Source organism: Paralichthys olivaceus, chromosome 18 (assembly GCF_024713975.1).
Source record: "Paralichthys olivaceus isolate ysfri-2021 chromosome 18, ASM2471397v2, whole genome shotgun sequence".
NCBI lineage: Eukaryota > Metazoa > Chordata > Actinopteri > Pleuronectiformes > Paralichthyidae > Paralichthys > Paralichthys olivaceus.
The window spans coordinates 7,527,152-7,550,414 of NC_091110.1; the positions used below are offsets into that span (position 1 = coordinate 7,527,152).

General features: G+C 39.8%; 3 protein-coding genes across 5 annotated transcripts; 1 reads left to right on the forward strand and 2 right to left on the reverse strand.

The window, feature by feature from the left end:
* Window positions 1–218: 218 nt before the first annotated feature.
* st6galnac6 (ST6 (alpha-N-acetyl-neuraminyl-2,3-beta-galactosyl-1,3)-N-acetylgalactosaminide alpha-2,6-sialyltransferase 6) lies at window positions 219–5,011 on the reverse strand. 2 transcript variants are annotated; one of them, XM_069514364.1, is made up of 6 exons: window positions 4,818–5,011; window positions 4,439–4,498; window positions 3,526–3,720; window positions 2,565–2,977; window positions 2,286–2,393; window positions 219–2,206 (listed from the first exon to the last, which is right to left on the reverse strand). In XM_069514364.1, exons 2-6 carry the CDS (start codon window positions 4,460–4,462, stop codon window positions 2,020–2,022), a joined length of 927 nt encoding a protein of 308 aa, XP_069370465.1. In that variant the 5' UTR covers window positions 4,463–4,498; window positions 4,818–5,011; the 3' UTR covers window positions 219–2,019. The 2 variants fall into 2 exon arrangements, with proteins under 2 accessions (XP_069370465.1, XP_069370464.1); XM_069514363.1 differs by having other exon boundaries at window positions 3,526–3,723; window positions 4,818–4,953.
* Window positions 5,012–6,254: 1,243 nt separating this feature from the next.
* On the reverse strand, window positions 6,255–10,267 carry st6galnac4 (ST6 (alpha-N-acetyl-neuraminyl-2,3-beta-galactosyl-1,3)-N-acetylgalactosaminide alpha-2,6-sialyltransferase 4). The gene is made up of 5 exons (XM_020081558.2): window positions 9,746–10,267; window positions 9,495–9,641; window positions 8,501–8,910; window positions 7,971–8,078; window positions 6,255–7,880 (listed from the first exon to the last, which is right to left on the reverse strand). Exons 1-5 carry the CDS (start codon window positions 9,794–9,796, stop codon window positions 7,679–7,681), a joined length of 918 nt encoding a protein of 305 aa, XP_019937117.2. The 5' UTR covers window positions 9,797–10,267; the 3' UTR covers window positions 6,255–7,678.
* Window positions 10,268–10,884: 617 nt separating this feature from the next.
* miga2 (mitoguardin 2) lies at window positions 10,885–22,826 on the forward strand. 2 transcript variants are annotated; one of them, XM_069514361.1, is made up of 16 exons: window positions 10,885–10,986; window positions 11,965–12,232; window positions 12,349–12,559; window positions 12,667–12,782; window positions 12,897–13,017; window positions 13,479–13,606; window positions 13,753–13,870; window positions 14,113–14,219; window positions 15,001–15,113; window positions 16,277–16,349; window positions 16,817–16,903; window positions 17,032–17,130; window positions 18,280–18,414; window positions 18,553–18,606; window positions 18,700–18,816; window positions 19,593–22,826. In XM_069514361.1, exons 2-16 carry the CDS (start codon window positions 12,137–12,139, stop codon window positions 19,779–19,781), a joined length of 1,764 nt encoding a protein of 587 aa, XP_069370462.1. In that variant the 5' UTR covers window positions 10,885–10,986; window positions 11,965–12,136; the 3' UTR covers window positions 19,782–22,826. The 2 variants fall into 2 exon arrangements, with proteins under 2 accessions (XP_069370462.1, XP_069370463.1); XM_069514362.1 differs by having other exon boundaries at window positions 10,951–11,640.
* Window positions 22,827–23,263: the final 437 nt, after the last annotated feature.

The following is a 23,263-nucleotide window of genomic DNA, read 5'->3' on the forward strand; positions in this document are numbered from 1 at the left end:
CGCTGCACCGAGTGCTGTCATTGCTATACACCTGTCAGATTTCACCTTGTGTTGCTATTGAGATACCATTCTGTATTTTTCTAAATGATCCAACATATTGTACATGTACAGAAACAGATACTTTCTCTGGGGTTCAAGTGACTTGTATTTGTTTTAAAGCAGATAATTGGTTTAATACAGTGCAGAACATTTCATGAAAAACCATTGAGACCAGCACAACATGTCAACATCTTTAATAAACACCAGTCGTCTTCAGGTTTCTGAGCAAACAAGTCAAACATCTTTGAAATGGAGAGAGTGAGTGGTCCATCTGCTCTTAGTCACATCTGAAAATTAGAAGTTTCTACAGAACTACAGGTCTTTACAGCTCTTTGATTGTCTTCCTTATGCAATCACACATTTAATTGCAATGCATGCTGCAAATATCTACACCTTTTACAGCAACATTTCCTTTTTTGGAATAAATCCTTTCTTCTTGAAGGAAATTGTAACTAATTCAAATAAATTAGGTGGACAAAATATTACAAACCAAGCTTTTGCGTCATCCAGAAACCTTGGAGTTTAAGTTGCCATGTTCTGTGTTATAGATATTGGCTTTTGAAAATACTGCATTGTTTAAATCAAGGAATCATTTTTTCAGGCTAATATTACTAAACAACAGATCATGTATATGTTTTCTATTCATTATCGACCAATAGATTCAGAGGTATAAGGCTTCTGATCGCAGCCAGTCAGTCAGATAGAGTATATCTGAGAGAACACTTTAATTACTTGCAAAAGGCAACACTGTTTAAGAAATCCCAGCCTCCTCTGCTTCATGTTTCTACATAAAAATTGAAACTAAACTTTCAATTAATCGTGCAGCTCCAAGAGCAACATACCAACACATAACAAGGCCATGATATAGTTTAATTTAAGTTGCATGCGCTGGAATGTCACTGAGGTTTAAAAAAAATTTAACATTTAAAATATGAGGCAGCGGTTTTATGTTCATATACTAATTTTCTTGTAAAATGTTAAAAATCAACATTAAGGCAACAAAAAGTGCTAACTTCAAATTGTAGTACCATCTTTATCTGCAGAAATGAATTTCTGAATTTTACTTTCTGGAATCTAAATATGTCAGACTATTACAAACAATTATAGACGCATGGTGTAACAGTGATGTAACTGTTTATCACTTTTGAATCAGAAATAAAGTTCAGTAAACCAATGTGCTTTATCCTCAGTCTTTGTAGTCCCCTGATATTTACATCTGTTCAGTGGATTCCGGTTTTACGGTGTATTGCTTGTGTTTCCACAGAAACAAGTTTAAAAAACTGAATTATTATTAATCAGAATTTGACCCGTGGTCAGATTAAGTCATGTTTACATAATATTTTATTTCCCCGTATAAATTGTAATTGTAATTTCAACATTATACAGATGCTATATTTTTAATCATGTAACAGTGTTTGGCTCATACTTCAAATTAAATGTATATAGATGTTTGTACTGATTCAGATTATTAAAAAAAAAATGGTACCCAGCCATGACTATCACTGCAGTTACTATAGAATATATACTGTATATTCTTTGTATAATGGACAAATAAGGGCTACACACATATATATATGTGAGTATTGTGTTGGCCACTTATTCACATATCTGATGAGAATACTTAAATACATTCCCCTTCAACACGGGAAACAGTGCATTTCCAATACATAACAAAAATATTATAAACATGTAAAAATCAATCTTTAAAATCATTTTCTTTTTCTATCTACAAAAACATGACTGCCACGTGTCAATGTGGACGATACACACAGCTTTTCAGAAACCTCTCCAAAGTGAGTTTCTGCGACAGAGAACATTTCCGTATATCTTGGCAATCATTTCGTTTTTTCACCAAAAGCGGTCATTCATCACGTAGCGATTTGAAGGCCCGATCGAGGAAGTTAACAAACATAATCCAGCCCACGGTGCTCATTCATTCTCCATGAGTGCAGAGACACCTCTTAAAGGTATTTTGTCTGTTCACCAGTTGGGGTGAGTGAAGGTGATGTTGTACTGCTTTGCCCAGCGTGAAAACACCTGTTTCTCTGTTATGAAGCGGTGGTGGTTTCCTCTCCGGGCGCTCTCGCTCTGTATGTAAGTGACACATTCATCAGGCCCCCTGGGTTTGTAGTAGTGATACGGAATCTTCTTGGATCCGGGTTTTTTTCTGAAAACCAAAATATTTCATTATATATTGGTTGTGCTTGTGATCTATAATAGTTAATTAGTGCTGAGGTTATACTCACCCACAGTGATTGGGTGGAACCATCCCATATACTTTGATGTTATCGCATATCTCAACAGCGATGACCATTGTGAACCAGCCTGTGCTCAACCACGAGTGAGATTTTTGTCTGAGCAGGAAAAATGAAAAGAGAAAACTGAGTTTACCCTATACTGATGTAACTATATATACTAGAGCCTGGCCAATTTATTGGTTGATTAAAAATGATAAATATTATATTATATATGATATATAATTGTATTGAATAATCCAGGGGTTTACTCCCTCTCTAAATACTCACCTGTCTCGCCCTGTCTCCTTATGAAAGAGACTGTCGAATCTGCGCATCTTGCTTGGTATGATACTGAAACACGACAAGTTACTGTAGGTCATGCTGACTCTCTGGATCAGTCTGTACAGAGTCCCTTTGCCTTCCTTCCCAATCTTGTTCGGGGGTCCCCAGAATATGATCACAGGGTTGTTGTCCATGCGATGTAAGAACTCGGCGGGCCTCCGGACCACCCTGAACACACTAGAGTGGGCCACAACCCTCAGAGTAGTCCGACTTCCCACATCCGTTTCGTAACCCAGAGTAGGAGCGTCGTTCATACGAATCACACACTCCGTACGGTCGATCTCTTCTCCCGCTTGACTCCCCAAGACATGGCTGGAACTGGTCACCAGCGCACAGCTATTACAGTGCAGGGTCATATTCTGAAAGGGAGACAACATTAAATACATACTGCACACACTACTCTCTGATGAAATACATTAATGATGTTTTAATGTTACATTTATTACCAAATATATAAAGAATCTGCATTTTCTTAATTAAAGCACTTTTACAGGAGCAATTGGGTAAATGGCTCATAACACCCACTGTTTCACATCATCTTGAACCTTGGGATAATGTTTGCGTAGTCAGTCCTTGACATTTATATACATACTGTACATATGTGAAAAAGTTAAAACCCTCTAATGAAGTGCACATGAGTGGGAATCTGGAAACCCACGCTCATATTCAAATCTATGCCGAAACTAAACCTCTAAAGTGCGCGATGATGAGGAGTCTTCTCCTTAGTGCTGAAGTCAAATTTTTGCTAAAATACAAAATGCCCCTTGTGAAGAATACACTTCAAATCCTACAACATACAAACTACTATCAGAATTAGTCCTTAAGCACCTGGAAAACCTTGTGTCACTCAGGATAATATTCAGGGCAGTTATAACACTTCTGTGTTTGTGTGCAAACTGCAAAGTACCTTGTTCCCATGAAATGTCACATAGCCGTCTTTCCCAGCCCACTTCTTCAGGTCCGTGGTCTTGAGGAAGTTATTAACGGCCACGTGGATAGGGGTAAAGACGTCATTGTTGCCATTGTTGGAGCCATACAGGAAGAGAAGTGTCATCAGGATGAAGATGGCAACAAAGATCACCATCCTGTGGCTCTGTTGTCCCTGCAGTGTAAAAAAACAACAACAGTACTTATACTTTACTGCATATTTATTTAACTGTTACTTGACACATTTAGATTTTAAACACAAAAAATATGAGGAGCTTATAAAATACGCTGCATTGTAGCCTATAGTTTTAAATAAGAGCTGAAGCTATTTGACAAGTGATCAGACAATTTGTCAAAAATGATATGCAGCTACAGTATTTTGGAAACTTAATTGATCCTAAATAACTTCCTTCTACTGGACTGGAGGTTATATAAATTATGTTGTACTATGGCTAGTCAATAAAACAATATCAGTAATTATTGCAATATAAATTTCATCAGTAATATATAATGAAGATTCATTATACAGTATATCGATCTTACTGCTTATGTATTGTACAAACACAGTAAGGAAGTATAACATAATTCATCTCATCATCAATCATTTCTGCAGGTTTCAACATTAAGAGCATAATAAATGAAAATTCCAAGACCTATGTACGACAGAAAATGAATACAATACAATAATATACAGTATTATGTGAGTAGATAAAGTAGGGTCTGAATACTTGTTCAACCCACTGGTAAACAATGATAACAATGACAATACTGCATGTATGTAATGTGTTTAAGAACCAGTAATACTACTAATAACGGTGCTGATGGTGAAGAGGAAGGGTAAGAGGTCCCTGAGTGCCACACCCTCCTGATGTTATGGGTGTTCATGGTCTTACCTTTCCACTGAGCCTGAGCCCCATGCTTTCTGATCAGTGTGTGTCTGTCTGTCATCATACCTGCCACACACACACACACACACACACACACACACAATGCACTGTTACCCAGCCGATCTGCCACTGTTCCATCTCATGTTACGCACAGTAGAACAGCATATTCAAGGTTTACGTCCTTCTACATGTAACCAAGCAGCTTTAGATCGATATTTGAATACATCACATGTTGTTATTCACAATCTAAACACAATACAAACGTTAAATACAGTGTTAGATCCCCGACACATTTTTCAATAACCAAACATCGACCACAACAAGAGGAGAACGTGCACACACACAAAAACACACGCAGCACTTACGCCACCGGGTATTCACGTACCTTTACCGCCAGTTCTTTATAAAACAACACCCCCCCGCTGATCAGATTAACGTGTCAAATGTGATTCCATGTCAAAGTGAGGAGGTGAGAGAGAGCAGCGATCATCCGGAGCTTCAGTGTTTATGGGCCTTTGCGGTGTCTCCTCCTCCTTCTCCTCCTCCTCCTCCTCACGTCCCTCGTCTTCATGCACCACTGACGTGACGTCATCATCGCACTTATCACTACGACGCATTTGCATGTGGGTGTGTGTGTGTGTGTGTGTGAGATTGTCACAGGTCATGATGTTTCATTAATCCATTTTCCTTCAGTATTAACACAGTATATATATATCAGGACCATTCGACCAGTCTGGTTCTGACTGAGGCTGAAACTACACGTCTGAGCTCCTGCACAAGGAGACATGTGAATTATGATCAGGTTAAGTTAAGGACTAAAAGGGTTATGGTTCAGGTTAGATTGGAAGGTGAAGGTGCTGTGTCACATGTTGATAAAATCTTCAAAAGGGTAATAAATAAATGAATAAATATGTCAAAAGTCAAAGTCAGCTTTACTGTCAATTTCTGCAATACATACACAGACATATTGAGGAATTGAAATTTCGCAGACTCTCGGTCTCTCCATCAACAAAGATTTAAGCAAAAAACAGTAAACACTGAATAAAAAAACAAGTCTCAATATAAGAAAATATTAGAAAAATATTCAAAGAAGTATAAGGAGAAAAGGTATAAAATATAAAATGTATACTATTGTTTGCAAAAACCGTAAACAGTAAACGTTAAGTATAAAATATAAAATATAAATACAAATAACAGAGACAGTGGAATGCAGTGAATACTGGCGGTTGCAGAATGCCATGCAAAAGATGTGAAATGTGGTTAGATTAAAGTTAGGGGAAGGTTTGAATTGGTCATGGTTAATGTCAGTGGTAAATTGTGAAATGTGGTTATGTTAAGGTTGGGCAAATTTTAAACAAAAGAGCATAATATATATAATCCTGTTGTAGATCACTACATTGTTATTGTTATAGTCAGCCCTGATACTGATGGTGCCCAATTGTTCTCGGTCTCTCTCTCTCCACCTCATCTCTCTCTTCTCTCCCCCGCTTTCCACCCATCTCTCCTTTCCTCCTCCCTTACTTTTCTTTCCTCACCACAACCGGTCGAGGCAGATGACCGCCCACATTGAGCCTGGTTCTGCCAGAGGTTTCTCCCTGTTAATGAGGGAGTTTTTCCTCTCCACAGTCGCCTGTGCTTGCTCATTGTGGGAACTGTTGGGTTTCTCTACGTTAATATTGGTCTTGACCTTTAAATGTAAAGTGCCTTGAGATAATGTAAATTATGAATTGGCGCTATATAAATAAAATTGAATTGAATTGAATATGACCTGAAACTATTTCGGTCTTAAAACTGTAAGGCTCTCACACACACAGGCAGACTGTGTTTGACAGGTAATTTATTCATGTTGACACTGATCTCAGTGGTCGAGTTTACATTCAAGGTTGTACTTTGCCCAACTCACTACATATAAGTATGCTTCCTAAAAAGTCATTCATCATACACTTTTCAAACAGTGCATGTTTGAAGTACAGTAAAACACTATCACACAGTAGTTTGGGCAGTAGTGCAAATGAGTCTTTGGAATTAGTCACAAAATAAAAGCATAATGTAACTGAAAAGGCAGCACTAGAGTTTTCATTGTAAACAGGCAACAGAATACTAAGGGTTAGCAACTTTAACGTAGTTGTCGGTGCTGAAAACAAAGTGATGGACAGTGGATGTGCCATCTACAGTTTGAGAAGGTTACACCACCGATGCCACATGAAACATCTGCAAACTGCATGGTAACAGTATGGGTTAAATGGCACTCAGGACATTATGTACACATCAATGTTCACATCAACGTAACCCCGTGTTTAGATTAATTTAAAAATCAAACTAACAATAACACGTTTTTGCAGCATTTAAATTGGTTGTTGTGAGGGCAAGTAAAAAGCTTCAAGCTCAATAGTAAGTACTCGATTATGAATAAAGAAACAGCAAGAACCTTGTATCCTGTTTGGTTATGAGCACCAACAGTTAAGGCCCTTGCCCAAAGCATTGAAAATATTGACAGACAAATCAAATCACAGTAGCTCATGAAATGTGCCACATGTAACAGCTGAAACTTTGAAAACTTTTTTTCTTTTTGAAAATGGTTTAGTTTAGTTTGAAGTTGACTCTGAGGCAGGCAGACCATGCAGAGTATTTGTCAAGTTGTGAGGCGAAGTATGGCCCCAATGTCAGGGAGGAGAGAAGGAGAAACAAAACTGGAGCCGGAACAAGTAGTCAGACAGAAAAATAACCAGAACCGTTATTTGGAGTAATTTTTTAAATTGCAAAAAGACAAATCTCTTAGGAAAATAAAGACCAGATTGAGCACTTATGAAAGTATTTATCAGTTCCAGCAATATGCATAAGGTGCATTCTGTGGTTTAAAACGACAAAGGGCCAGATTGCAGACTAAAATGAGACTGAGTGTCAAGGCACAGGCATGAAGAAATTTAAGTATAAGCTTTGGTATAAACTGCTTTGAGTGGCTTATATCAGAATACTGAAATATGGTTTTACATGATGGGACTATTAAGTAATACTGAGGGTGGTACATCAAAATCATCACTGGCATAGAAATAAAATGTTTTTTCCACTCTGATCCAGGATCAAATGACTCATAGTGGATTGAAAAACAGTCTAATCTCAAGTGAAAGTCGGAGTCCATCTCCAACAAATTTGCACATGATCCAGTTCTTTTCAAGCAAATATTTAGAAGAACATCAGAGTCCAGCAAAAGTGAACTTCACAGTACAGTCGAGGAACATCTGCGGACTATCGCCTCTTCCTTCGGAGACTCCAGGAGGGGTGTTTAAACTTGATTTTATGGCGCGTGGCCCATCGGGCGTAGATGGCCTTCTCAGTGATGAAGCGATGACCCCCGCGTTGCGTGTGCTCGTGCACTTTGTACATCCTGCACTCGTTGATTCGGTTTTGCTCGTAGTAGTGGTAGGGAACAACGCTGTGATTGGCCCGGCTGTCAGGAGGAAGAAGTAGGTGACGTTCATATCAAAACATTAAATTGTACAAAGGGCGGAGCCTCACAGCATCATTTGAAATGTCTCACCTGCAGTAGTTATCATCGATCATCCCGTACACATGGATTCTGTCACACATGTCGATAGCCAGGATCATTGTGAAAAATCCAGTGCTGAGAAACGCCCCTGTCTTCATTCTGAGTGAGAGACACCAAACATCTGCTCTTAAGAAAACATATTCAAAAGCTGAGGCTAAAAGATTTGTCCACTGACAGAAAAATCCAAAATGTGAAAAGTTTGCATTGTAAGTATGTTGTGTTGTATGGCTTTTTAGCATTTCCTGTAACATGGGGGTGTCTTATTTTGAAGGGTTGTTAAAATGCTGATAAAAAGGGAGTTAATGGTCAGAGTAAACAGTAACGGGACATTAGGTTTAAAGTTCATAACACATAACCATAACGTCCCTGGTTCAACTCCTGGCCTGGGGACATTCTCTTTGACATAATTTATTATTTAATAAAAGAGTAATTCAAACATATGTTGTTTTACTGAAGTTCATGAAAAACAATATAATCACTTCCCTTAATGTATTGTCATGTTACATGAAGTAAAACACTACCTGTTTTTTCCAGTTTCGTTCTGAAACACACTGTCACAGTACTGAATCCTCTCCCTGGTCACAGTGTAGATCTTCACATCCGGGTACTTCTTTGCTATTTTCAGGAGAGTGTTGAAGATGCGTCCTTTCCCGTCCTGCCTCATGTTCCTGTCAGGACCCCAGAACACGTATGTGGTGTCCGCTGACTGCTGGAAGTAGTAGCTTTCATTTTTCACCAACAGGGGAACGCTGGTGTGGGACACAACCCGAACATTGGTGCGGCTGCCCACGTCCCTCTCATACCCCTCCGTGGGTGCATTGTTCATCCGGATGACGCAGTCGAAGTTGTCGATCTCGTCACCAATGCCAGCTCTGAGCATCTGACCTGAGCTGGAGACCAAGGCACACTGGTTGCAGTGCTTGTCCAGAAACTGTTGACAGAGAGGGGATACAAATAACCCATAAAACAAAGACAACAAACAAAAATCACTAACGTGTGAATTGCACCAAGTTTGATGCTGCACCTCCTTGGGCCCTAGATGTTTTAGAATAGGTAGATACATTTTATGGATTCAACCAATATATGATTATATCTCTGAAGATCCTCAGTCATTCAGGTCATGGTATCCTCAGGAGTTGAACATGCAACTGAAGTAGCCTGTTCTGTCACATACATCCAATTGCCTAAGTGCACATTGAGCCACTGTGGCTCAGGAGGGAGAGAGGGTCGTACACCGGAGGGTTGATGGTGGTTCGATCCCCGGTTCCCCCATTCCAAAGTTCCTTCATGCAAGATACAAACCCCAAAGTGCCTCTGAGCTGTGCTGACAGCGTATGAATGTTGTGTGATGTGCTGCATACAGGGGCAACATGTGAATGTGTGCATAAATGCATGAATGTGACTTGGAGTGTACTTAGAGTGGTTGATAGGATTGGAAAAGCACTGTATAAATACTGTCCCTTTACCATTACATATTTGCAACTTCTACAACCATCCTGGACCCCTGCTCCTCACCTGCTCCGTGCTGCCGGGGCTGATCCTCACGTAGCCCCTGAGCCCGCTGCTTGGCAGAACAGGCGACGAACCCTCCCGTCTGATCACATGCGCAAACCAAAACAACAGGGAGAGGCTCAGGCTGAGCAGCAACAGCCATAGCAGCATCTGTGAGACGGAAAGTTCATTGTCAGAGTGCGTACATCCGTTCATGCCCTGAACAGTTCACACATGACCGCACGCTTTGCATTAGATATCCTGCTCTTGCTCACCGGGGGCTTCATACCGAGACCCTTGGGAGAGGCCCCGCTGCAGAGAGCCATGCGGCACTCATGCTCTCAGCAGCCGGTTCACCTGAGGCAGAGGCGGTGACACAGACCAGCCCTGCGGCCAGGAACCATTCATCAGCAACACTATTCGCATATTTTTCATGGATCCCCTCCTCAGTTCTAGCGAGAGCTCACATATCCAGGATCCGTTTCGTGTCCGCCGATCTTCATCCCCGTGAAGTCTCGTCTCATCTACGACAGGAACATGTGTGAATTCCCTCGTATCGGAGTTCGCTTCACTTCTCTATTGTTCCCTGTGTTGTTGACACACTGTGGTCGCTTCTCGATTTCTAGGCCCTGGCTCCACACTGCTCTATACAAACATCACTTCCGGTGCGACTTTCACAACAAAGGTGTCGTCTGGGTTAGTCAATACCACGACATTACGTGGTAATAACATGAGCACGTAGGAAGTTACCTTGTCGTCATTTTATCCTGAAAGGTGAATGGCTAAAACAGGAAGTGATGTTTCTGCTTATTCTAGTCTCGTTATATACAGTCTATTATTCTAGCACATATTTAATGTAAAAGTTATTTTTCCTTTAAGATACAAACTAATTTATCAAATGATAAAATGTAATGTTTACTTCAAGTGCCACTTGTTAAAATAGCTTTAAATCACGCGAAGTCAAAGAATTACTATTTAAAAGACTACTTATTCGTAAAGGTTGTGCTCACGTATTTTTTATGAAACCATTATTAAAACAAAATTATCAGTCTTTCGTGTTATTTTAATGACTACTTTACAATCGGATAATAATAATAATAATAATAATAATAATTCAAAGCATTTCAATATGGTCCTTGCACTGTTTGTGCATGGGCCCAAAATACTACTAATACTAATAATATAGAAATAATAATATAGTAACAATACTACTACTTAGTAGGGGTATTTATAGTAATAATAAAGTCAGGAAACTTTTCAGGACAGCTTTTACTTTCTGATTTCTGCTCTATGATCTACAACCTGATTGGATTTTTAAAGCATTCATCCCGCCTACCTTTTAACTGATTGGTCGAGAAATAATTGAACCCACTGTTCGTTGGACCTGATTGGTTCGTGGCATTGTCAGTTTTCCTACGACTCCAAAGTCCCGCCCCCGCGGAAAACCCTTGTGCGCGGCTCCTTCCTCTGGCGGTGACACCAGGAACGTCCTTCCCCGTCGTGTCGGATGTCCACGGTACGTACCGGTGTGCGGGGTTGTTCGTGTTAGTGGTTGTGCCGGTGGTTAACTGGATAAAGAGCCGACGGAGCCTCCGTGGTGTCCGGTTAACCCTCCGCCGCTGCTTGTGTCCGGGTGATGCTGTGATGTGATGTGACAGGTCGTGCTGCGCTATGCTAGCTGCAGCTAAGGTTAGCATAGCCGCCTGTTGGGACTGTTGTCTGCTTGTTTCTGCTCATTTCTGCTGGTGATTAACTAAACATTAGAACAGCTGAGCTCAGAGCCACTGTTCAGCATGTGTAAACGTTTAAACAGTGGTGTCAGGGCTGATTCGAGGCCTCTGACTAACTGGCTGGCATGCTATCTCCCTTCTAGACAATTCTCAGTTCAACTAGCACCCTTTTAATCATTGATCATTTGCACTGGCAGGCTGGGAATGGTTGCTCATTTGTATTTGTGTGAATGATTAATGAATTAAACAGATAGAATTGAAAATCCTGTCACGTTGTAGCCGCACCTTCTTGTGTCATGTACTGTAGGTGTGAGGGAGCACATACCAGACCGTGTAGAGGTGAACTGGCATCACGACAAGTTGATCTGCTGCTTAACAGTCAATGTGAGCTGGAGCTCCCGAGCTTAACACACCAAACTCTAACAAGTTCATTCTGCAGGGTAATGAATCAATATGAATAACGTTTGTAATATACTTGTCATCAACATCAATATAAGAAAAGTCCAATATATTGTCTGTCGGTGAGGTATAGAATACTCTTCTCTTCTATTGGAGTCAGTATCGCATCTGGATCTGCACCATAATTGAATGGGTAGTCCATTCAGCAGTGTAATCTGCTAACAAACATACAAACCAACAAATGGACAGGGATGTCTATGGATACCATATCTTGATCATTTGCAAACCTTTGTATAGTACTACAGCTCTTAAGCGAGGAAGTTTGTTTCATTATAATTATTATTTCCATTTTCCATTTATTGCAGGTGATTAAACTACAGTCACTGTGGAGTACAAGTTCAGGAGTGAATGAAGACAGACGGTTCATCAGCAGGCCCTGAGCTGGCTGGTCCCAGAGCGGAGAGAAAAACCTTGTTGCGGGTGAATGTGAGGGAGCTTCGGAGAACCCTGGCCTGAAGGCATTTCAATTTCTCTGAGATGTCAGTCAGACAAGCAGAAGGGATGTCCCTCGCCCAGGCTTTGGCCATGACCGTGGCGGAGATACCAGTCTTTCTCTATTCCACATTTGGTCAGGTAATATGCTTTGCATTTGCAGCAGAGTTTTGCATGTTTACACAAAAGCATCGTCTGAAGAAAATGTTTAAGAGGACCCGGTGATGACATTTCATGTTTGTCTTTCCTGCTTTCAGTCCATATTTTCTCAGCTAAAACTTACACCAAACTTGAAGAAGGTGCTCTTTGCCACAGCACTAGGCAGTGTTGCTCTGGCTCTCACTGCTCATCAACTCAAGAGGCGAGGCAGAAAAAGGAAGCAAGGAACACAACGGAAGGAGGGCCAGAAGACAGTGGGAATACCTGAAGCACTGATGAAGACAGGGAGACCCTCTTCATTAAAGAGAGGTGTGCATGTCTTTATTTGTAAATCTTGAAATATGACTGTTTGTAGTGTTTGTCAGCATCTACTTATATATATCCAGATAAGAGAATGCTCAATGTTTCCTGTACAGGTCCGTTTACCAGTCGTCAAATGATGAGTCCGAGCACCAGGAGCAATGACACCATGAGTGGAATTTCTTCCCTGGCTCCCAGTAAACACTCGAGTTCCTCACACAGCCTTGCATCAGTTAGTTTCATGCTTAGTTTTTCATTTCTGTCATGCTAACTCTTCTTTTCCCTCATTACCCCTTTATTTGTTTTCTTATTCATCTTTCAAGTTAATTATTATTTTTTGGCACAGATGCGGGTCCCAAGCTCCCCAAATCCGTCTGCCAATCCATCCACACCCTGGGAGGCAGAACCTGTGGCAGAAGAGACAGTGGCACTAGAGGATGCGAATGCAGAGAATCTATATTTAATTGGTAGGTATTTATTATCACTCAGGGTTCTTTCTTAAGAAATTGGACATATAGGCTGTGTGTAAAATATGAAGGAGATGCCATCAAACATCTATTTGCTAAAAATATAATGTCCAGGACTGAAACATGAGCTCAACTTTTATTATATTGTTATGGATTGTAAAACCAAATTGGTTTTGGTTACAGCAGTAAATAATCAGATAACTTAATTTAATAACCTGCATTGCTGAATAAATAGGGGGTTATTCACATTGCAGTTGTTTCCCACATTATATAAAAGCAGTGTTAAGGAGGTCTGGATATAATCTGTCAGTTGTTGGACTCTTGGACCCAAAATGCTGCTGGGCAGCGATTGCTCCAGAACTACAAACAATGAAGTTCTGTGCCACTCATATCCCATAGTTTTGGCTTTGTGTCTCTGATATAAACAATACATGTAAGCCTCTGTGTTCATGTCCTGCCAGGAATGGAGCTTTTTGAGGAAGCTCTGAGAAAGTGGGAACAAGCCCTGAATATTCGCCATCACACCGACTCAACCTCCAGCAACAATAGCCTCGCTCTGCAGGGGGCAGCGTGTGGAGACTTTCCCATGGTAACTGTCACACAATCGTCATCAGTGCAGACTACAGATTTGACTTGGTCATAGATCACACAGCACCAATGCAGTATTAAATTGAACCTTATAACATAATATTTAAGTATATATGACCTGTTAAATACGTTTCCTCTTGATTTTAGGCTGAAGCCCGTAATAAAGTGTTTGCTGACAAGTTAGAGACTCTACTGCACAAGGCGTACCACCTACAGGAGGATTTTGGCAGCAGTATCCCTACAGACAGCGTGCTGGCAGACTTTGGTGAGAGTGATGTTCAACTTATTTATGATCTTCAAAGAGAGTGGAGAATGACCACATCTGATCTGAAACAGATGGAAATAACTACGGAGAGCGAATTAGATTTTGAACGTAATCAGTGAGGAGTTGGACTGATACAGTTTCATATCACATACAGCTTTGTGATCCATGTTTTTAAAGTGAATTAATATCATCTGTGTTTTGATTCCTGTGCTGAGAGTCAGTTTGTGATTTTCCTTTGACAGAGAGTGAAGGAACTCTTATCTTGCATCAAGTAGAGAATTTCCGAAGACTGCAAGATGATGATGCCACTACTGTTACCTCCGAGGACTCCTTCTTCTCAGCCGCAGAGGTAAGTTTCCCATAAGTCCCCTGTTCACGTTTGTATCAGGTAGACATTTTAAATACACTCTTTAAGAGCTTTGCACATCAATGGTGACACAAATTAGTCTGAGGTGAATTTCTACGGGCCTGACTGTCCACATTAATGAAACATGGCACCATGGTAGATCATAGTTTTTTCTTGAGTGTTAATTTGACGAAGGTCCTGTATTTTTGTAAACTGTCGCAGCAGTGTGCATTTGGTTCATTAATTTTCTTCGACAGGAGTTGGGTCACCTGCTGCTTGATCCTACAGATTCAAGTTAGCTACATCCTATGTTTTTAATGACAAAAACAACTGTGAGCAACACAAATGTACTAAATAAATTGACAAATAAACTTTATCTCAGACTGGATAGATGAGGAATTTGTTCTTTTACTACTACTACTACTACTACTACTACTACTACTATTACTGCTGCTTCAAAATCTAATATTGTCAACAACACACAAACAAATCTTCTTTGGTTCGAAAAAAATAAAAGCTGCTATATTGCTTCATGAAATTGCATCCCAAATGTGAAAACAGTGAAATGGATTGCACATTAACTATCGAATTTCACAGACAGAAATGAATATGGGACTGGTTCGATACATATACAAAAATATCAGTTATATCCAGATCAATCGCAGTAAAGAAAACAGCCAAATGTGCAAAGGCCTTTAGTCACAGATCAGAACGTGTCTACTATAAAACATATATGAACTGTGCACTGATGTACTGTATGTGTGATGTTCTTTTCCCTGGCCAGCTCTTTGATGCCATGTCTCTGGAAGAGGTCTACCAGCCTCTGAAGCCCTCAGCTCTCTATGAAGAAGCCTTGTCTCTGGTGCGAGAGGGAAAGGTGTCATATAGGTCCCTGAGGTAACTGAAGTTCAACACCCCTACCCTCGTAATACCATAAGCTGCGTGTATAAAATGACTGTGTAATGTCTAAAGAATCACTGTTAGTGACACATCATCATGTAATCTCAGCCTGTTGTTAACATCCGTTCTCAGTGATCCGATCACAAGTGGGCAGTGCTAACTTAAGGTGTGAATGCATTCAAGACGCATTGAGGACGCATTTGAGATCTGATCACTCAGTCAACATGCAGATGTGGTCTGGGACACATGTGGCCACATTCTTTTTCATTGTGTGAATTGTGTGCCAGCCTGTAGGACCGCAGACTCAGCTGACGACCTCTGACCTCTGACTGTAGTTTCATAATTAGGGCATGGTCACACTTACACGTCAAATTTAGGAAACCACACTGCAGATTTGTCTCCCCTGTTTTACATATATTTAATTCTTTCATACTGACACACCCAAACACGTTGACAACAGACACATCTGTATAATCAGAAAAAACACATCCCTTGGTCTTCTCAAACTGAAATGGCATATGTGTTTATTTGCATATACTGTAGAATGGGGAAGTGAGAACCTATCTGAAGTGTTCACAAGAGACTCATGAGACTAAAGTCAAATGTGAACAGAAGAAGCTATCACACTTGTGATCAGATCTCTCTGGATGGATGTGAAAACCAGGTCTAAATAGGTCCAAATGTGCATCTAGCTGCTGAACAATGTGGAGCATTTAGTGGCCAATAAAACAGTTGTGTCACAGAGCTAAAGTCAGAGTAAGTATTAGGATTCGCTGTTCACTTCAAGGTACAGTGTGTAGAATTCAGTGGCATCTAGTAGTGAAATTGCATGTTGCTGCTGAATACCCCTCACCCTCCCCCTCCAAACATGTAAGAGAACCTGTGGTAGACTTCAGTTGTCATAAAAACTGAAAAGGTGTTTAGCTTGTCCAGTTTGGACTACAGTTAAAAACATGGCGGCCTCCATAGAGAGGGGGGTCCTCAATGTAAATATAAAGTTTTTCAATTTAAATGGCCTCTTCTAGGGTAAAGAAAACAACAATTCATGATGAATCACACCAGTGAAAACATCATGAGAATTATTTTATATTCAATTTGTGCCAATAGATCCCTTTCTCCTAAATCTTACACACTGTTCATACCTTTTTTTTTTTTACCAGGACTGAATTACTTGAATGTTATGGTGATCAAGATTTCCTTGCCAAACTTCACTGTGTGAGACAAGCATTCCAGGTCAGTTTCACGAATTAAGGTTTAAGCCGCTCATCAAAGATTTCTCTTTCTCTCTGTTTCTGTATCTCACACATTGCATGTAGCGATACACCAGGAGAAACCTTGCACACTCCATCAAACCTGAGTTTGTAAAAATGCCATCTCTATGCAGGTGCAGTTGTTGTACCTGCAGGCAGTGAGTCAGGTTTCTTTGCTCACACATTTAGAGAGCAGGTGACTCATGGTGTTCCATTTAAAAAATGGATGATACTGTGGGTCTTTGTCTATACAGCACTGTTTTACATATGAGATAGTGGAGCTGAAATCGAGTTTAATGCATATTTAAAGTCATCAGCTGCAGCTTTACAACACTACACTTTGTTCCCTAGGCTTGACAAGAAGTCGGCACTGTGATGCAATCAGATGCTTAATGTATAAACCAAATCGATTAGTCACAGAAATGACCCGATAATGCTTTTTCCTTCCAGGTGCTGTTGTTGGATGAAACTCATCGCACATTTTTTATGGAGACAGGGAAGCAGATGATTACAGGGTTAATGGTGAAGGCAAAAAAGGTAAATTACTACATTAGGATCCTCAATGAATAACTTGTACTATTTAAATAAACAGGTTACAGGTCTGCCTCTGTGGACATGTTTGTATGGCTTATACTAATTACGGTGTTTTTTTCATCTTAACTCAGAGTCCTAAAGGCTTCCTAGAGAGCTACGACGACATGCTGCTTTACACCCAGAGAGAAGAAACATGGGCAACCACGAAGATGGAGCTAGAAGGCCGAGGAGTGAGTAATGTTGTCATTCATGTCATGCAGCTGATGTCCTCTTTATTTTGTTTTACAGCATGTGCCTTTTAACATGTAGGTGCAGTTGTCAGACACAGAGTGCGTGTTAACTGAGACTTGGGCCGCGAACCCAAGAAGCCCTGTGACTAACCTCAATTAAACTTTAACTGAAGTGCGCCCCACATTTAGGTTGCTCTCTGCTTTACTGAAGTTCATTGCTCTTTGAAAGATTTGGCATGATTATGCTATATTATTGTCATCAGTGGTTTAAAAGGTTTCACAATGATGATAATAATATAATTTAACGCAATAACTTTTGTATTCACCAAGTTAGAGATTTCTCCGGGTAAAATTGGTATTGTACAATCAATATATCCTTAACTGATGTTAAAAAAATTACCAATGTACTGAATGTGGAACTCTCAAGAAAAGATATAGTAGGTGTATTATTGCAGTGCCAAAAGGTGCAGTGAAAAATCTTGGGTGCACCTAAAGTATGTGCTGCTGCACCTAATTGAAAAAGTTAGGCGCACCGGTGCATCTGATGTGGTTCTGTTAGAGGTTTCCTGTAGTTAATGAGGGAGTTTTTTCTCTCCAAAGTCGCCAAAGTGCTACTCATTGTGGAAACTGTTGGGTCTCTCCATAAACTCAAGGTCTTGATCTTTTTTTTGTTAAGATTTGGCTCTTAAAATTGAACTGAACTAAATACCTTTTATTATAATTCATTCCTCATTTTTGTATGAAACACTTTGTAACCTTGCTTAGATGAGCTTAGATGTGCTTTTCAAATAAAGTTATTTTTATTATTTTTATTAACACATGACAGCCACAAAACTGGAAAAAAAGAGAATACAAATATCGAAAAAGACTTATCTTACAAAAAACAATGAGATTCAATGAGAACACTGATTTCCACAGCAGATTTTAATAGTCATGTCCTATTCCCTGTATCCTCCACCCAGGCACCACATCTAACCTGAATGTTCCAGACAATTTCCTGTTGTTGTGAACACATCTGACGTGGACAATATCCTGCTGCGTTCTTCATATGTTGAAGACAAACCCTTTAAGGCTAATGTGGTCGTCCCTTTTGTCCTCTTATCTTATTTAACACAATGTATCTTTTTCCACATGTCATGATCTGTGCAGGTGGTGTGTATGAACTTCTTTGACATTGTGTTGGACTTCATACTAATGGACGCATTCGAAGACCTGGAGAGCCCTCCCTCATCTGTGGTAGCTGTGCTGAGGAATCGCTGGCTCTCTGACAGCTTCAAAGAGACGGTTAATTTACACTCGCTCGTGTGCACACACACACACACACACACACACACACACACACACACACACACACAACTTCCTTGATTATCCCACAGATGAGTCAAACTTGAGTCCTATAACAGAGATGTGTTTTTCCTTAAGGCTCTGGCGACTGCCTGCTGGTCTGTCCTAAAAGCGAAAAGGCGTCTGCTCATGGTGTGTATGAGACTGTTTGAAATGTGGTGCTTTTTATTGCATTCTGTTTTTATTGCATTTTGATTTTGACAGCTGTGTCTCCACTGTCCATAGGTTCCTGATGGTTTTATCTCCCACTTCTATGCCATATCAGAACATGTGAGCCCAGTTTTAGCCTATGGGTTTTTGGGACCCAGGCAGCACCTCAGTGAAGTGTGCACTATCTTCAAGGTGAGAGCATAGTGGACTAAATACATGTCAACTGTTTAAAGGGACACATGAAATTCATTCTACTCATCATCACCATACAGCGTGGAAAACAATTTTATAATGTCTCCTGTGACTCTGAAATAGTTTAACTTTGTCATCAGTGATATTTCAATTGTGGCTGGAGACATTACACATAACATTACAACAGAATGTCTGTGTTACAAACTGGGAGTCTGGATTTTGAAGGCCGTGGGAGTTTATCTGGCAGGAAAATTCTAATGAAAGACGATCTTAAGTGGCATTTTGGGAAGTGAAGGGTTTTGGAATGCAACCTATCCAAAGGGCTTAAATTCAGGATGTCTGCAAATAAGAAAATATGCTAACATGCAAACTAAGATTATGAACATTGTAAATATTATACTTGCATTATCAGCATGAGCATGCTGACAGTAGCATTCAGCTCAAAGCACTGCGGTGTCTAACTACATGGAGCTAGCATTGGTAGTCAGATTTGCATCTTTCTTAGAATATTTTACTTGCATGACCAGCTTGTCCCGCTCTTACTGTTGATTCCTTAGCTACTTTGGGCAAGCTTACTGCAGCTCAGCCACCCATAGCTAGCTTGTTAGCTTCAACACCAGCATGCAAAGAAGGATAGGTTTGCCCGAGAAGGATCCACTGAGTTGGACCAAACTGTATGATAGCCTTCATGTGTAAAATCAGTCACACTCCTTTAAATTAAATTCACCCTATCATCCATTGATTTTCTTCACTCATCTCCCTCCTCTCTTCTGCAGCAACAAATCGTGCAGTACCTAAAGGATATGTTTGACCATGACAAGGTCCGCTTCACCTCCGCTAACTGCTTGGCCGAGGACCTCCTGAGCCTTTCCCACCGCCGCAGCGAGATTTTACTGGGGTATCTGGGGATCGACAGCCTTCAGGAGCTCAACGGTGCCCTGCCCAGGGACACAGAGAGCTCTTAAGGGTCTAACTACAACACTGAGGACTTCATGGGGCTTGTGCAGGCCAAACGCAGTGGGCTCACCAGTACGATACATCACAGAGCCGCAGCTCAGCACTTGATCTGCACTAAGACTGGATTAAATCATACTCCTGTGACAAACTGGGAGCCAGAGTTAATTATTCATTCATCATCAAACATTGACAGAGGATATATTTTCACTAGTATCACTGGTTCTAATGAGGGAAACTGGATCATACGACTCCACCTCTCCCTTGTTATCAGCTGCTGTGCTGCGTAAACGGAGAATGCCTTCATGTAATCTCAGACCTGTGAGGATGTGTCTCTTACTTGTTGAATGACCAGTCTACTTAAAAACACACGAAACGGAAGCATGGGGAACACATGAAAACTGGCCCTTCCACGTTATTCTTTCACATGGAGCGTCTTCAGATAACTAGTGGTTGCACTGTAACCTTCTATATTCGTCTGACGTGTGAAAACACATGGAATATCATCGTCTTCATTGTTACATGAAAAGAAGTCTGTTGACATGTTTGGTTTTATATTAAAGGGGCAAAGGTATTTATATAGGTTAAGTCCATGATAATCCCTGATGGATTTGTGGTGTTTAACAAAGGATGTAATGAATTGATCTCCTCACTGGCGCTACTTTAATTCTCTTTAATTTAAAGAAGTATTTATTCCAGTTTGATTTGGTCAAGCAGGCTAAGATAATACATATCAGAGTGAGTGTAGTAAGTAGTGTTGTGTAATGAAAATGAAATGAGGTCATCCTGAAGCTATATGCAGACACTAGACCATTTCTCCTATAGTCATTTAGCAGTGATCCATCAAGATGCAAGTTATACTTCCTCCAAATCATAGTAATCCCACAGACTTTATCTGGCAATGAATCCTATGTATATTGTAAACCTTTTAAGTGGCACAAATGAACTGCAAATAGCTGAAAAATATGTTTAAATACTCTCACAGGATTGGTGTGGATTTGTAAAAAGTACCTTAAATACAGCATTAGTGATGCAATAATTCTTAGAGTTAATTAGTTACTTTCTCTAATTCGGTGAGGTTAGCAGCCTTGGCAGGGCCCTCCTGTAGTTTATTAATTGGTTGTGCCATGTGAATCGCTTCCAAATATTTGGGCCTTCCTGCAAAAGTATCCAAACCCAGGTTATATGAACATATACACCTCTGTTCTCAGCGTAAAGTTGAAACAGTAGTACATCCTGAGTATGGTTGTTTTTCAACCATAAAGGTGTATTTGTTATTCATGAGTATATGATGAGTGGATGAGGAAAAAAGTTTTTTCACAGCAGACATTAGTCAGCATCATAACAGGAAAAGCACCAGTGTTTGTAACAACATCAACAAGGGCTCTGCTTTATTCAAGTTTCTCAGTAAACCATGACGGCAGTGGTGGGACATGAGTGAGATTTGGGGTTTTGCTGATTAAACTATTGAACAGTGTTTATACAAGTTAGACAAATGTCTTCTGTGAAAAAGGTCAATGCTCATGGCTGTAACAAAGTGAACACAGCGATTCCCATCGAACACTTTTAGAGACTGAAAAATAAAACTCTGCCTCAAGTGTGATATGTTATCAAAAACACAGACATTTTCCTTTTTATCAAATCCTTAAACTGTGTTGTTTGCTGTCTTCCCTTTTAAAAGACATGACCGGTAACAGCACCAGTATGAGTCTAAGGTTGTTTTGTTTCTGATCTCATGAAGACTTTTACTGAAGAAGCGGGCATTGTACAGTCTGACTGTTACCTACTTAAGTGCACTGATCTTGTTTTTCACAATAACTGAGCTTGTCGGAGCACAGAGACTGAAGGGACACGAAGATGCCAAGTGAAATGGAGCTTTATGCAGATTGATGCTCATTTTTGTTCAAGAAAACTGTCAAAAACTGAATTAATCTTGATGAAATGTGATTCTTCATGACAATGGAAACTCAGTGTCTATGCGGTTGTCTGCAACATTTCTGTCTTGTTCTGCAATTCATAGACAAATGGTTTGTCATACAAATTAAGAGACACAGGCTCTTTGTTATGCATTAATCATATAAGTGTGTTTTGAGCTCTTGATAATCCAAATGCTCTTGTTGCAATATGCCTCTGAATGTCAGAGCTCATAAGTCTTTATTTTTATTTTTTCCAGAATCAGCATAGAAGGGATTATTTCTCATGATTATTTCTGTTTCAGTCAAACATGAACTTCCAGCTGGAGATGAAGCCTTTCCAGAAAAAGATTTAGTTCTATGTTTCGGTAGATATGCAGCTTTGTGTTTTGAAGCATTTTGCACTTTATCAGAAAAGCAGAAAGATATAGGAATGTCCCACACCTCCTATATTTTTAATAATTAGTTTAAAAACAATAATTGAGTAGTTGAAATTACTTCACAACAGAAGTGATATACTGTTGATAACTCAGAACATACATACATACTCTATAGTAAAAAAAAAAACTATATTCCCAGAAACTTATGTTACGGAAGATATTTATTCTTGTTACTATGATAAGTTTATGATTTAATGTCCATGTTGAATGTTAACATCTTGACTGTGTGTGGTCCAATCCCTGATGAACTGCTTTAGTAATCTGTTTTCTCCCCAGTTGCAGTCCTGTTGTTGTAGATCATCAGCAGTATGTTTCATGCAGGCAAATGCTAATATTTAGATTTGTAGTCTCCTAAGATTGGTCTGCTTCTTCTTGTGTCATGAGAGTAGATGATCAGTGGGATTCCTCCAGCAGCCTTTGCGTGTTCACAGTGTAGATTCTCTTAAAAATGCATCCATCGTATATTTATTTTGTTTTTCCAAAGCCCTTCTTAGAAATAAGATGAAAGTCAAAATGTAGGTGAGGATTTAGGGGATTATAGTTTTATGAGAATTTCTGATGGCCAAAATGCTTTTACTGCTATACATTACAAGTGTCCTATTCATGCCTTCTGTCTTTTCTATTGTTAAATTACAATGCCAGCACATCCTGTCCATTGATTTTGATTCTCCATAATGATTAAATGTTGTTTTTTGTTATGAAACCATTATTTTGCTGTTTTTCCTCCTAGAGAGCAGTGTTCTTAAAAAGAGTGTAAGTAAGACAGAAAATGAATGAAAAGACCAATGATGGTCCGAGATGAGACAATAACGTGAGTTTTCCCACAAGATGGCAAATACATAGCAGTGATAATGGAGAATTAAACCATTAAGATCCTATACTAACTTTGTCCCATCCACTTACAGGACCATGAAAGTATAATTACAGATACAGTAGAGAAAGCTCTGTAGTGAGCTTCTAACTTTATATACAGTATATGGTAGTGAGTCAATATTAGGCCAGTAGAGGGCACTCAAACTCCTGTTGTAGTCCTTATACAAAATACAACATCAGCTTTTCCACTTTTTATATTATACTTTTACACAAATATATCAATGTATAGTGTATGTTCCAAAATTCCATATTATTTGTATTATTAAA